This window comes from Scomber scombrus, chromosome 20, assembly GCF_963691925.1.
Source record: "Scomber scombrus chromosome 20, fScoSco1.1, whole genome shotgun sequence".
NCBI classification, from domain to species: domain Eukaryota; kingdom Metazoa; phylum Chordata; class Actinopteri; order Scombriformes; family Scombridae; genus Scomber; species Scomber scombrus.
In genome coordinates, this window is record NC_084989.1 from 15,562,017 (window position 1) to 15,575,077 (window position 13,061).

Here is a 13,061-nt window from a genome sequence, read left to right on the forward strand (position 1 = left end):
TATGATAATTGTAAATAAAAAAAAGACAAACAAAACAATTGTCAAATTGGGGTAAATACAAAAAATAGGTGACTTGCCCAAAGGAGAAAAGATTGGCCAATAACTGAACCTCTGTTTACAAAACATCTCCTCAAGCTATGTGTACATAACATCACTTATGACAGCCACTATTGACTCTTCAGCAAATACAAAGCAATTCATCACATATAGTAAATACATATATTTCAATACATTTTCCGATTTTTCATCAAAGCAGAAGAGCTTCAAAGATGCAAGAAAATACCATCATATTCTAAATGTCAGCTGCATATGTTGCTTATCAAGTTACTTATCAGCTAGTGTGTACATCTGTCTAACTTCAATCACTGACAGATAAGATTGCTGTTTCCATAAGCAGAGACAGCTCTATTTGGGTTTCGCTGGCCAGAAAGCTTCAATCAATAACAGAGGTAACTGTGGATGATACTTTAAATCTGATCCGAGACCCAGCATTCCTGCGAGACAAGAGGGCACTCAATAGCCCAAACAGATGTGAAGTAGCCCCCCTTGAAAGTGTTTGAACAGGTGTAACATTAGGTAATACTATTTGCCCTTGTGTTTTGAGTGCCAGGGTTTCTGTTTTTATTAAAAGAGGTTTCTCTTGAGCTTTCTTTATAAGGCAAACAAACAAACAAACAATCTGCACTCTGAAACTGCCAAGAATAGAGCCACTGCTTACAAAAGGAGTCTAGAGTGACTGTGACTGACTCTGTATGTTGTGTCTGACTGTTGAAAACTTGTCAATATTTTTTTGTGAATAGCGCAGCTTGCCACAAGCTTGCCATAAGAGCAGGCGTTTTTGAATAACTCACCAACTTAACCTTCACACCCCACAACCACACCCAGTTTTTGTATTTTTGTCAATTGCTGCTCAGTTAAACAGTGACAGAACAATTCATGACCACAATCTTCTTCAGCGTATTTCTACGTTAAGCCTAGGTCTCACAGTGTTTGCACAAGTTCCCTTGTAACACTGCCTTGCTTCCCTTTGCCTCATGCATTTCACTTCATCCAGTGCAAGCTTTACTTTGCAAACCTGCCGATTCAGCAAGTCACAATTCATGTTCTCCTCCTGTTGCCAGTTTGCAACCTTTCTTGCTCTTACACATCGCTTTGCACGATTAAATTCACTTTTTCATTTGTGTCTTTTTTTTGCCATTTTATTCCCTAAACTGTCTTTTGTTCACTTCCCCTTGAAGGACCCCATCACAAACAGCTAGCTGAAGCAACTTGCCTGACAGCAGCAGATAATGAAAGGAATTTCTGAAGCATCTCAAAGTCATGATGCCATCTAAAGCAAGACCTCTTAAACCATCATGTATACCTCTTCATTCCTTTATCAATTTCACTTTACAGTTATGTGACACATACATTATGTGGCAAAGGGATTAAGGATAATGTAATTTTTGCAGTATCACAATAGCGCTGCAATGCCGCCTGAATATCAGCAATGGGCAGAGAGGAGCTGCGGGTTAGATAAAGGGTCAGCTGGATTAGAGAGGCGGATTTGAGGAGGAACATTCGAGGAAAGGGCTATTTGGGGCTTTACTTTTGTTACATCAGCAGGAAACAAACATGCTGGAATCAGAACAAGAGAAAGAGAATAGAGCTAATATTAAGGAAGAATGAACAAGGAAAATAGTCCTGAGAATTGAGTTGAATTGTCCCTTAAGCAAGCTGCACCAGAGTGCACAGGCGAGTCCCAATCGCAGGCCCCCAGGAGAACAATATGAACCCCCCCTAAACAGATTAAGAAGAGGCAGGGGGACATTCCTTCCCTTAACTGCAAACAGGATATGAGAGTGAAAAGAATTGGGAGGCAGGACTTACTATTCTATCTGTGACAGGTCTGGCTAATTCCCTGCAACTGCCGCTGTTAACGATACAATCATTTTCACTACTGTGTTAGGGACTGTCAGTACTCACCCTGGCATCACCGTTGGTAGGTCTGGGCCCATGGCTGAAAGCCTGTGCTGGGTCTTTGTGGTAAACCTTCAGGCAGGAGTGGTCTGTGATGTTCCTGTAGGGGGAAGAAGTGTCCAGTGGTAAGAAGGCAGCCCAGATATCACCATCAGACCGCGGGCGATCCGGCACAAGCCTGCTTCTGTTTAGTAGTGCTGCCAGGGGCAAATATCCTGATCTAGGCTCTGACAGCCCTCTGTTATGTGACATTACTCTAAATCTCAAAAGTCACTGACTAACGCTGTGTTGAGACGTGGCTCGACTACAAAAAGATCTGATGTTTGTTTAACAGGTCTCACCCTCTCACTATGGTGTTGCACCTTGGACACCTGTATCAGCCCTAAGGAATCACGAGACAACTTTTTTTTACAGCCCTGATAGAGACTTAGTCACAAAGTACACATCACACTTGAGCGGGAACTCTGACTATGGGGAAAAGTTGCCTCTGTCTGTGTAGGTTTTTTTTAGAAAAAAAAGAAAACTAATGGCCGAATAATATCTTGGCACACACAATCTGCTGTATTATTGATAAGACTTCCTGCTAAATAACAAACCAGGAAGGTACAAGGTACAAGATCAGGATCGCGATAAACTTTATTCTCCCACCAGGTGGGAAATTTGTCTTGGTCTAACCACCTGTACTGCAGCCATTAAATGTAAATAAAAACAACCATAAAAGCCATAATACACATGAAGCAATACAAACAATTATAAATACATTACAAATACATGCCAGATAGCTGCTCTAATAGATGAATAAAAAAAGAAAAAACACACACACCTACAGCCACAGTGCAAAAACACAAATTCTCATCAGCACCAGCTTTTTTTAACAAGGGACAAAAAAAGAAAAAGAAAAGCAGTGACCTGCAGTAATATATGTGTGTTTGCATGTTCCTGAGTTTGTAAATGATATACACAACACAATACTTCGGGAACTATGTGCTAAAAAGCATAAAAGTGCCTCGAAAAACTCACATTGCTTAAACTTTCACCAGAGGAGAGAGGGCAGCAGGCAATCTCTCAAAGTGCTCTTCAGTTTGTTTGAGTATATCAGAGACATTTTCTGCCTTAGGGCTCCCATCTCCAAATTATTTTCTTTCTATTAAATTTTCACATGAGGGGAATAGGAAACGAAAACCTTTCCTGACCAGTGACACTTCCTGTACAAGGGGAGTTTAAACAGGAAGAGCGCAGGGAGGGGAAAAGGAAAGGCCCTTCAGAGGGAGAGTTAAACTGTGGGGCATTATAAACCTCGGATATAGACTGAGAAAATACAATATGCACGCATAGAAACATTCATCTTTACCTGACATCAGAAAGCTCGTAGTACATATTCCTCATATCATCTTTGACGTAGACGGCGACGGTAGGGGACTCAAACATCGTCATGGTGAGCTGCGGTGAGAAGGCTCTAACAAACAGAGCTCTGACTGTGTCGATGCTGGTTATCTCATTGGGCATGTGGATCTGCTTGGTCTCATCCCTATACTGCAGGTACAGCACACCTGTAGACAGAGAGCAGGAGAACAAAGTGATTAGTCAGGACTGAAATATGATTTATGAAAATCTTTCCTCAGAATAGGACAGTGTGTATGATCTTGTTTTAGTGATACACTGTTTTGTTTCACTCCTTCTCACTATTCAGATTGTAATCACGCTATTTCCGATGCTAAAGAAGTTTATCCCTTCTTGAAGCGTTAATCTGTGAATGCAAACACAACACTTCCTGCAGCTACACAGTAAAAACCTTCCAATTACAAATCACTGGAAGGTGTTTATTTTTCTCTGTGACTGACTGCTAAGAATTTGTTCAGTAAAAGTTGGCTATAAAAAAGTTTGTTAAGAGCTTTTTGTCTGCAGATCTTTAGTCTGACAATAAAAAAGTGCCACAACAGCACAGGTCAGACTGAAATACATGTTTAACACCATTTGGGTGAACTTCAAACAACCTCCACCACATGTTTCCTGTGCCTTTTCCTGTCCTATTAAAATACTTGTGAGTTTTTGTTTTGTGCAGTCACCATCTGTGGGTTAGAAAATAGTTGTTTTGACTTGAATTGGACTTCAAAATGAATGCCTACAATGAATTGTGGCACAATGTTTTGAAGTGATAAAAAACTTTTGGAGTATGGTTCTTTAGTACTGTAGATTTACAGAAGCATGTTTGCAAAATATGGACAATCATAGCAACTCCTTTCCCATTACTTAGTTATTTAGAAAATGAGTTGGGGACAAGAGCAGGGCTGTGAGCTCAGGGTGGAACAGTATAAGTTGTCCATCAAAACGACCAGAGGCTGAACCTCTGAACCCTGGGTGTGGCCTCTGTACTGTGCTTTAGAAAAACAGATGTCTCTCCACAAAAGTTATGGACACGCCCACACTGCACTTGTATAAACAATGCCACGGAAAAGAAAAAAGCACATTTCTATTTCTATTCTCTTATTCATTGCTCCAAAAAGCATGGCTTTTTGATTTTAATAGGGGATTACCTGTAGCAACAATAGTCAGTTCTTCTAATTATGTTGTATCATATTTCATGGGAACTGTCCTGAAAGTTATATTTTATAAACTGCTGAGATCAAAGACTTCTGATACATACTTTTATATCTATAGAATACACTGAGACTAGCTGGATTTAAGGAAAGGAGCTATGGTTTTACTTGGTGTAACCTCATAAAAGGACCAAGCCAGTAAAAGCTACCAGATGTTGGCGAAATATTATACAAGATCCTACATGCTCCACGAGACAGAGTGAGACAGAGAGAGGGCAAATCCAGGAAATAAAACTGCTGAGTCTATCCATTGCACTTTCTGGTCTGTCTGGATTTCTGGGTAGTAATAACTTAACAAAGTGCCCATTTGCAGAATAACTTCATTTTACCCTGGAGAGCTCTTCTGTTAACACATGGCCAGTTTTCACCCAGATGTTAGCAACAAAAGAAAATGAATGTGATGACAAAGTGCCATTGATTGAGCATGCATAAGGACAATTTGAATTCTTTAACATCGGTTTTATTAGCGACAACAAAGTTGAATAGCTCGGTCCTAACAAAGAGCCATGTTACATTCCTGAGTGCCTGGTTTCACTCAGGATTGGAAGCAAATGGCCAGTGGGTTTCCTGACCAAATGGGCACAGCAAAGCAGACTGTCTGAGCTTGAAAAGTTTTCCATCTCCTCAGTGAGACACAAAGGTTTAAACTAAGCGGTTAAGCTAAGAATATTCTCCTGCATCTCTTAAAATATATCATTAACTTAGAAAAACAACACAAAAAGCTGCAGGATATTACAGTACTATATTACAACTATGGTAAAAATATTTTTAAAATGCACCACACAGCAGATGCAACGCTCTAGAATGAATCTGATACTCACATTAGGGGTTTTAAGGATTTCCTCTTTTCTGCTGAGTTTTGTGATGATCTGGAAGAGACCACGCTACAACTCCTACAGTACAAGCACAAGAAACTGGGGTGCCCAAATGTCCGCTGGGACCAAGCGAACCATGTGTCTGTGTGTGTTTTTGTGTGTGTGTGTAAGTGTGTGTGTGTGTGTGTGTGAGACTGTGGGAGGGACACAGTTGTAAAGTGGTGCCCCTTTTTTCTCCTCCCCCTTCATCACACCATAACCCCCCACTGTCCTAACGCTTTGTCCTGATGTTTTTTTCTGAGAGAGAAAGAGAGAGATGGAGCGTGTGTGTGTGTGTGTGTGTGTGTGTGTGTGTGTATCTGTGCGTACAAGTGTGGTAAAGCATATTTGTTAAAAGTGTTTTTGTGTGGGTTTTGCATTTCTGCTTCTCCAGCAAAGCAAGAGACACTACAGGCACAGAAAAGTGTGGAAAACGATACCCTGTAGTTTCATTCATTTTCACTTTGGCCAATAGGCGTGCCACTCAGACGCTTTGCTATTATCCAACATCAGATGCCTTGCTGAGTGGTGAGCTACCTTTGAAGACAAATTTCCAAAAAAAGACAAAAAAAATAAAAAATTACAGGCTCTACACTTCTCAAACTTTTTCCAGCACTCTCACCGTAATGCAGGAACCTAATTCTGCATAATTTACAGTGTTTCTGCATATGGATGCAAATGAAGCACCATGTGTGTTGATAAGACGACCCGTTTCTAATCCTGTCAATAACACGATGGCATATAGTGGATGGATTCCCTAATCTTTCACTACAGAGGAAATGAATTCTAATTAAAACGGAGCTGTGAGCTGAGGTGCAGAGAGGGGGGGGGGGAGGAGAGGAGAAGATAGATGGAGTGAGAGGGAAAGACTTGGACTTTCAAGGTGAAACAGCGGGATCACACTGTGGTTAAAAGTTATTTCAGAGAGCCAAGATTATGCTAAAAGAGCTGCAAAATGTAGCTTATCAAACCGGATTAATGTCAATTGAACTTTACCTCAGCCTATTCACAGTGTCAATTTTAAAATTTAAGCTCTGGCCTTTATTCTCAATAAGTTCTAAATAGTTCAGATATAAGAATTTCTCTGTGGCAAAATACTTCCAATTTGGAGATTTTCAGCGAGAAACAGGCGACTGATACATTTGTTCTCAACAACAATTAAAAAGCCCGCACATTTAATTTAGATAAGAAAAACTTCGAGACGTCAGATTGAAAACAAAGTCGGAGCGAATCCATTTTCCCGACTGACTGAATTATCAGTGATACAAAAGTCTAATACATAGCATACCTAGCGAGCGGTCCTTTGTCTGGTTGGTTGATCGCACCACAGGCAGGCTGGCACGAACCCGGCTGCCTCGGGTGAAGCCTGTGGGTGCGTCGGCCTCTGACATGGTGTCCAATGAGTCCAGTGAGGCCAGGGAGAGGTGGTCAACCTGGTCGCCGATGTTGGGCTGAGGGCTGGGGCCGTGCTTGGGGCTTCTGCTCTGGAGGGGGAGGCACATGTAAACATATAATACGGTGAGTGTGAGACCATGGGTACATGATACATGCATGCATAAGTTTTTTTATTCCTGAAAAAACACACAACAAAGTTTCAAAATTCCAGAGGATGCATTTGGTTGAGTTAGAAAATAACACTGTAACACTGTGTGTTATGAGTCGCACACATTCTTTATCAAACTAGAATAAAGCACCTTTAATGTTGACTTTGAGTTTGACTCCAGCACAACAACTACGGTAAATAAGCCAAAAGATTCAGCCATGCAAATGTGCACAGAAGTGCATGTAACTGATACGTTAACACATCTAACACTGCTCTGTAATGACTCACAAGCTCACAGTTCTTAAAGTTATGAGGACAAGGAAGCTTATTATCATTTTACAGGAATCCTAACTTGATTTAATTAATGATACTAAGAGTTTTTAAATAGTTCAAAACCTGCCCGATGAAAGAGATCAAAGAGAAGTCTATAAATGTGTGTACTGCGGAAGAAGAAACTTCTTTTAACGACTGATTACGAATCAGGAATTGAGTCATCAGAACTTGCAGATCAGTTTGCTACTCTGTAATTAGATCTGCTTGACGTGGCATCCTCGAGCCAGGGCTACAATAAGACGATATGTGATGAGACTGCAGAGCCCATTGAGCTATTGTACCGTGCTGTAAGGTGATCTGCACTACAGGGACGAGGTGGGACTAAACCTGAGAGGTCAGTGAACACTGGGTTCTTTATGAAATGCTCTTCTATCCTGGCAGAAGGCGTAGAGCTAATGCAGCTACAGACACAAGGCCAGGTCTACAAGGTTATCTTTAACACACATGCATGCACACAGTGATGTTCACTTACAGTCGTACACGTACAGACAAATAAAGAATTTCAGCATTTTACACTAAGTGCAGTTGACATTTGTGGGAGCTTTCACGGCTGAAACTGGTTTAACTAGGCAGCCAAGTGAGCTTGGCAGACACAAACAGGGCATACGCTGAGAAACGGGGGGGGGGGCGGGAGGGTTGGGTACATGGCCACACAGCAGATGTTAGTGAGGATGCACGCGTAACCACACACAGTGACAAACACAAACACAAACACACACACACAATTGCATGATGCAGATAAGATAAAAGGCCAACTAACTCTGTGGGGCAATTGGATTTTCATCAAGTACCCCTGAATGTCAAGCTCAGAGTGAAGGGAGGAGAGCATGCCCTGTAAAGACTGATGGGAGAAAAGGAGAGGAGAGAAGGAGAAAACGAAAAGCAAATGGCTAAGAAATGCCAGTTGGAGGGTGAGATGGAAAAAGAAATGGTCATCAAACAAAACAGAGGAGCCATGGAAACAACTCAGTGTCAACAACAGACCAAAGGAGAGTAGAAAGAGGCTAAAATGAGAACTTAGATGTGAAGGTATCTTCACACACTGTTGTCAGTAACTTCCCACTTTTATAATCGTATTGGAGCTTAATGAGTACACCCCTCCACCATTTAATATTTTCTGCAGTCATATTAACTGCCATTATCAAGGTAATACAAATGTCAGTTTTATAATACAGCATTTCAAATCATCACTATTCATGTGGTATCTGCCAAGTCATTGTGTGTGTGAACATTTATTTGATGCACCTTCACAGCTTCCTGACACATCAGGCAAAACTGCTGAGCCATCACTCAACTACTGCAATTCCATTAAAATATGCTTAGCCTGCGGCACCCAACGATTAAAAATACATGAATAAAAATGTCCCCTTATACTGTTAATACATGATGATAGTCGCCTTTACGCAGAGAGGTCACATGGAGTTGACGTGTCACTTGAAACCAGACATGTGTTAGGAAATTTAACCTGGACACTGAATGATTTATGAGTGTATTCAACGGTGGTGGGTCCAAACAGCCTTCCCTCACTGCTGTTCTCTCTTCTCATATGCTACTGTGTCACCCTTGGGAATCTTGAATCATATTGGCTTCCTCCATCACCTGTAGGTAGTAATTATGTCAGAGTGGTCTGGCTGCGTAATCCAATATTTACTAAAATACCAGAGCACAGGAAGAAGAGCCTGCATTCAAACTTATATAGAAGTTTACTTGAGTATCATATTATATGAGTTTACTTTTTACATGAATAAATCATACAAACAAAAACTTTACTCGTTAGTTTTTAATTAAAATTTCATTAGAACCATTACTTATGGAAACATTATTTGGTAACATGACAGCACAATATGATCCCAGGGAAAGCCAATATACAGAATATTACTATTGAACTACTGCCAAGTCCTTTTGTTGTCAAAATTTCACTCTAAAATGGATTTGAGTGAAGGCAAAAAGTCTCACAAGATGAAAACATTAATGTCAGTGCTGCAGCTAGGCTGATAGATTGACAGAGCAGAGACTGTATCAGCTACTATATATCATATGTTGGCTGATGCAAGTAACAAGAAATTACAGCACAGAAATCTCAAAGATATTGTTAAGGCAATTTAGAAATAGTGCATTCATAACACAGCTTGTCCCCCAAAGAACACTTTTTAAAGAGCACATCAGTGATCATTGTTCTTCTTTAATAAAAAAACAAACAAAAAACTATTAACTAAACTTCAGTGAAAAAAATCCAGTGTTGGTCAAACTATACCTGAGTAAGACATACTCTAGATGCTTGTTGTAGTCACCACAAGCTACTGGCGATACCAGACCCTGTAAGGCTTTGATGCAAACCATGAAGTACTGTATATTGCATTAAGAGATGGTGAGTTTTATTGCTTATAAATTGAACTATTCATTTGTAGGAGGAATATTGTGTCATTTTTTCTTTTAAAAGTACATATAGCCTTAAACACGCTAATAAGGAGAAACAAACTTGCAGAAAAGATGTTACAATAGACAGCTGAGGAGGAATTGCACGGGAAAGACAGATAGTAAAAGCGGAAGCAGCAAATTGCAAATGAGACCTTCTGCCTGCTTGTGGAAAGGGGTAATTAAGTTAAACAGCTCCACACCAGTCCACACCAGACAAATGAGGTGTCCCCTCCAAAGGTCGGCAGTTTAGTCCAGATGAACTCCTCCCTCTGTCTCCATCTTTCTCATGCACACACACTCCAAGATCATCATCACGCGAGCGGCTTCTCGTGATATTGCTGAAATGTCTCGTATCAAAAACCACTTCCTTTCCCGGCTAACCACTTCCTGCTTTTGGATCCAGATGTGAAAACCGCAAGCCAACCACTGATTAGCACTGTAAAACCTGCTTCAACCCACTCACACCTTCAGTACATTCCACACCAGTGATTTTTCTTGCTTCAGCTGTACAGGCTATGATTCTGCTTTTTCAGCAACAGCTCCCTCTGAACACCACATTTGCTCTGACAGCTATGATGAATGTGGAACTGAGACATCAGCTTATACATGGAAATATGACAAGTAATAAAGTCACGAAAAGACCCTTTCGGGAAGTAATGTGTCTAGAAAAATAGATCTTTAAAGTGTCAAAAGAAATCAGGAAATGTCTATTACAATGATGGTGGGTTGTCTGTGAAGAGCTACAGCCAGTGTTAGTGGATTGTTATTATAAGACCTGGGTCCAGTATGTTCAAACAGGTCTCGAAATAATTTGCCTCTTGTAAATGCTCACATTGTGTAGGTTAAAGATGCTATGTATCTAATCTATCTATCAGATTACATGCAGAAATTATATATTAAATGGCAAGTGTAATGTATTGGAGACAAACAATGACTATTAAAACAACCATGCTTGCAGAGAAAATAGAAGATGACTGTAGTTCAAATGTATGTTGTCAGTGTGTTGCGTGTGTTTGTTTGTTTGAAAGAAAGAAGAGAGACAAAGAGAGACTGAGCGCATGCATGAATGAGTCAGGCCATTGTTCCAGAAAATCGGACCCAAACCCAGGACATCCTGAAAACATTTATGCAACTGTTGTCTTATAAACAGTATGTCATCAGAACGACAGCTCAGGTCTATGTTTGTATGTGTCTGTGTCTGTGCCTGCATTCCCAAAATATATGTAAAAGTCAAACTTTATAGGTCAGTGCTGGTACATGTAACATACTGCACTTTCTCACAAAGCCAACATTTCACTTCTCACTAGATCTGCACCTCACGTGGCAAGCATACAGTGTGGGTGCTTTTCGTAGCTTTCAAACCAACAGCCTGTCACCTGCTTTGAATATTACATAGCCATTTCAAATTGAACGGACGATGTTGCATGATTTCACAAAGCAGAATAAATTATGTTACATCATGCGGCCCCTGTCTTAGCTCCTGACAGACTGACATGTGGAGCCGAGATGGGGCGATTAATGTAAATTACGATTGTTAAGAATAATGGCAGCTCCCTTCAGGAGCCTGCTGTGTCACTCATAGAGGCTTAAGTATAGGTACAGCACAAAGCCCACTGATTGGTGCCTACTTTCTTATATAATCAACAAGGTTGGGGTTATAATAGCTTTCTCATACCATGGCCTGGCTTTCACCTTAAGAAAAAAGGGGGCATTCTCCTCACTTTTGGGCTACATCATTTTGGAGATCTATGATATGACACAACGTATATTTCCTCAAGTAAACAGGAAGCCTTAAAGACAGCTTATACTCACACACATTTATCTACAACACTGTCAGGGTCCAGGCACAATAGTGTGTATTCAGGCATGCATTCCTTTATGTACACAAACAGGGTGAACACACACGTAGGCAACCAGGGAAACAAGTTTCATTCACTGTTCTATAGTGTCTTTCCAGACGTGAAAGAATGTAAACACCAGAGTTGAGGTGGAGGCTTGTGTGGCTTTAAACACAAACTCCAGCAATGTGAGCACGGCTTTCCACTTAAGATGCTAATTTGACCGGGGCTCTGGGGAGCGGAAATAGAGCTAACTGTAATTACCTGGCCTGATCTGTATGGGAAACACATAAACACAAGAAGGTGGTTCTGCAGACTGTTAACCCCTTACTTAACCTGTCTCATTATGACACATTATTCCATTTGGAGCGTTGAGTCTGGCAAAATTAAGTGTTGGTGTCAAATATGAGTTTGTGTGTCTGCTGAAGTGTTTTTAAGCAAAATACTGAAACAGCACTGTCTTCCCTCCAAAATTAGAAAATCAATTTAGATGAGATTAAGATTTGTCACATTTTTGCATCAAAGACAAAAGTCCAACAAAGCTGGTGCAAAACTACAAGAGTTCATTAAAAAAAACACCTGCATGAGTCTGAAACTCAATGCGACAGCAGTTTTGCACAACTCTGAAACATAAAAGCTACTGTCAATCAACCAGTCAGCACTCAGTCCGTATGCTGTCTGTGGACAGACCATCATCCTTTGTCTCCCCCAGCCTTAATGACATACCGAAATCCCCTAGTCATCCATTCCCATTCATTGCTACTACATCCCTCTCTCCCTCCCTCCTCTGATGCATTCCTGCTCTAATCCCTTCATCCAAATCCCCAGATGACCTTTCAGAGATGGGCTTGCTTGTTAATTGGTGTGTTAAAAGGAGATGACTTTATAGTATCCACAGTCAAAGTTGAATATCAAGCTGTCATTTGACAATAGCAGTGGATACAAGTTGTGGGAGTTCAAGACCCCTTATCTACAAGTTTGTAATCAAATGATCATGCTAGAAATCTGTGGGCAAAATAATACCCAGCGCTATTCCAGCCTCATTAATAAAAGATGACATTGGCAAGTAAAATATAATCAAGCAGATCTGTCATTCAGAAGTGCTTAATCAACAACAGAGACAATACTGTGCCTGTTGTTGACCCAGTGCACAGTGGAGGCAAGATGACTATCTCTTCCGCCACTTGTGACATTTCGAACAACTGAGCCACACCGACCAATTGATTTCAACCACTCACGCATACATGAATTAGTGACGGTTATCACCAGCAGACATCACCCCTCCCCCGAATGAGCAAGGTTACAATAGTCAACTTTGCGTAACCATCAGATATATATCAGCCAAAGGGAGTTAGAGAACACCTTCCTCAGCTGGTTCTGGCATGCCAGGTTCACCAACTCAGCCATGTACAATAACAACTTAAAACACTCTAAATGATAATATTGTTCTAGATAATTTAAAAAGAAGTATAAATGCAGCATTTACCATATTAGACCTGTCGTGATATCCATCCACCAG

At 40.7% G+C, this 13,061-nt stretch overlaps 1 protein-coding gene across 1 annotated transcript in view; it reads right to left on the reverse strand.

Moving 5' to 3' along the window:
* The window catches only part of si:ch211-285f17.1 (sickle tail protein homolog), a 110,565-nt gene that overhangs the window by 21,923 nt on the left and 75,581 nt on the right, over positions 1 to 13,061 (reverse strand). The window contains exons 3-5 of the mRNA XM_062441518.1: positions 6,699 to 6,894; positions 3,311 to 3,509; positions 1,966 to 2,059 (exon numbers count right to left, since the gene is read on the reverse strand). Coding sequence (XP_062297502.1) covers positions 1,966 to 2,059; positions 3,311 to 3,509; positions 6,699 to 6,894 — 489 coding nt within the window. The remainder of the gene's footprint in view (positions 1 to 1,965; positions 2,060 to 3,310; positions 3,510 to 6,698; positions 6,895 to 13,061) is intronic.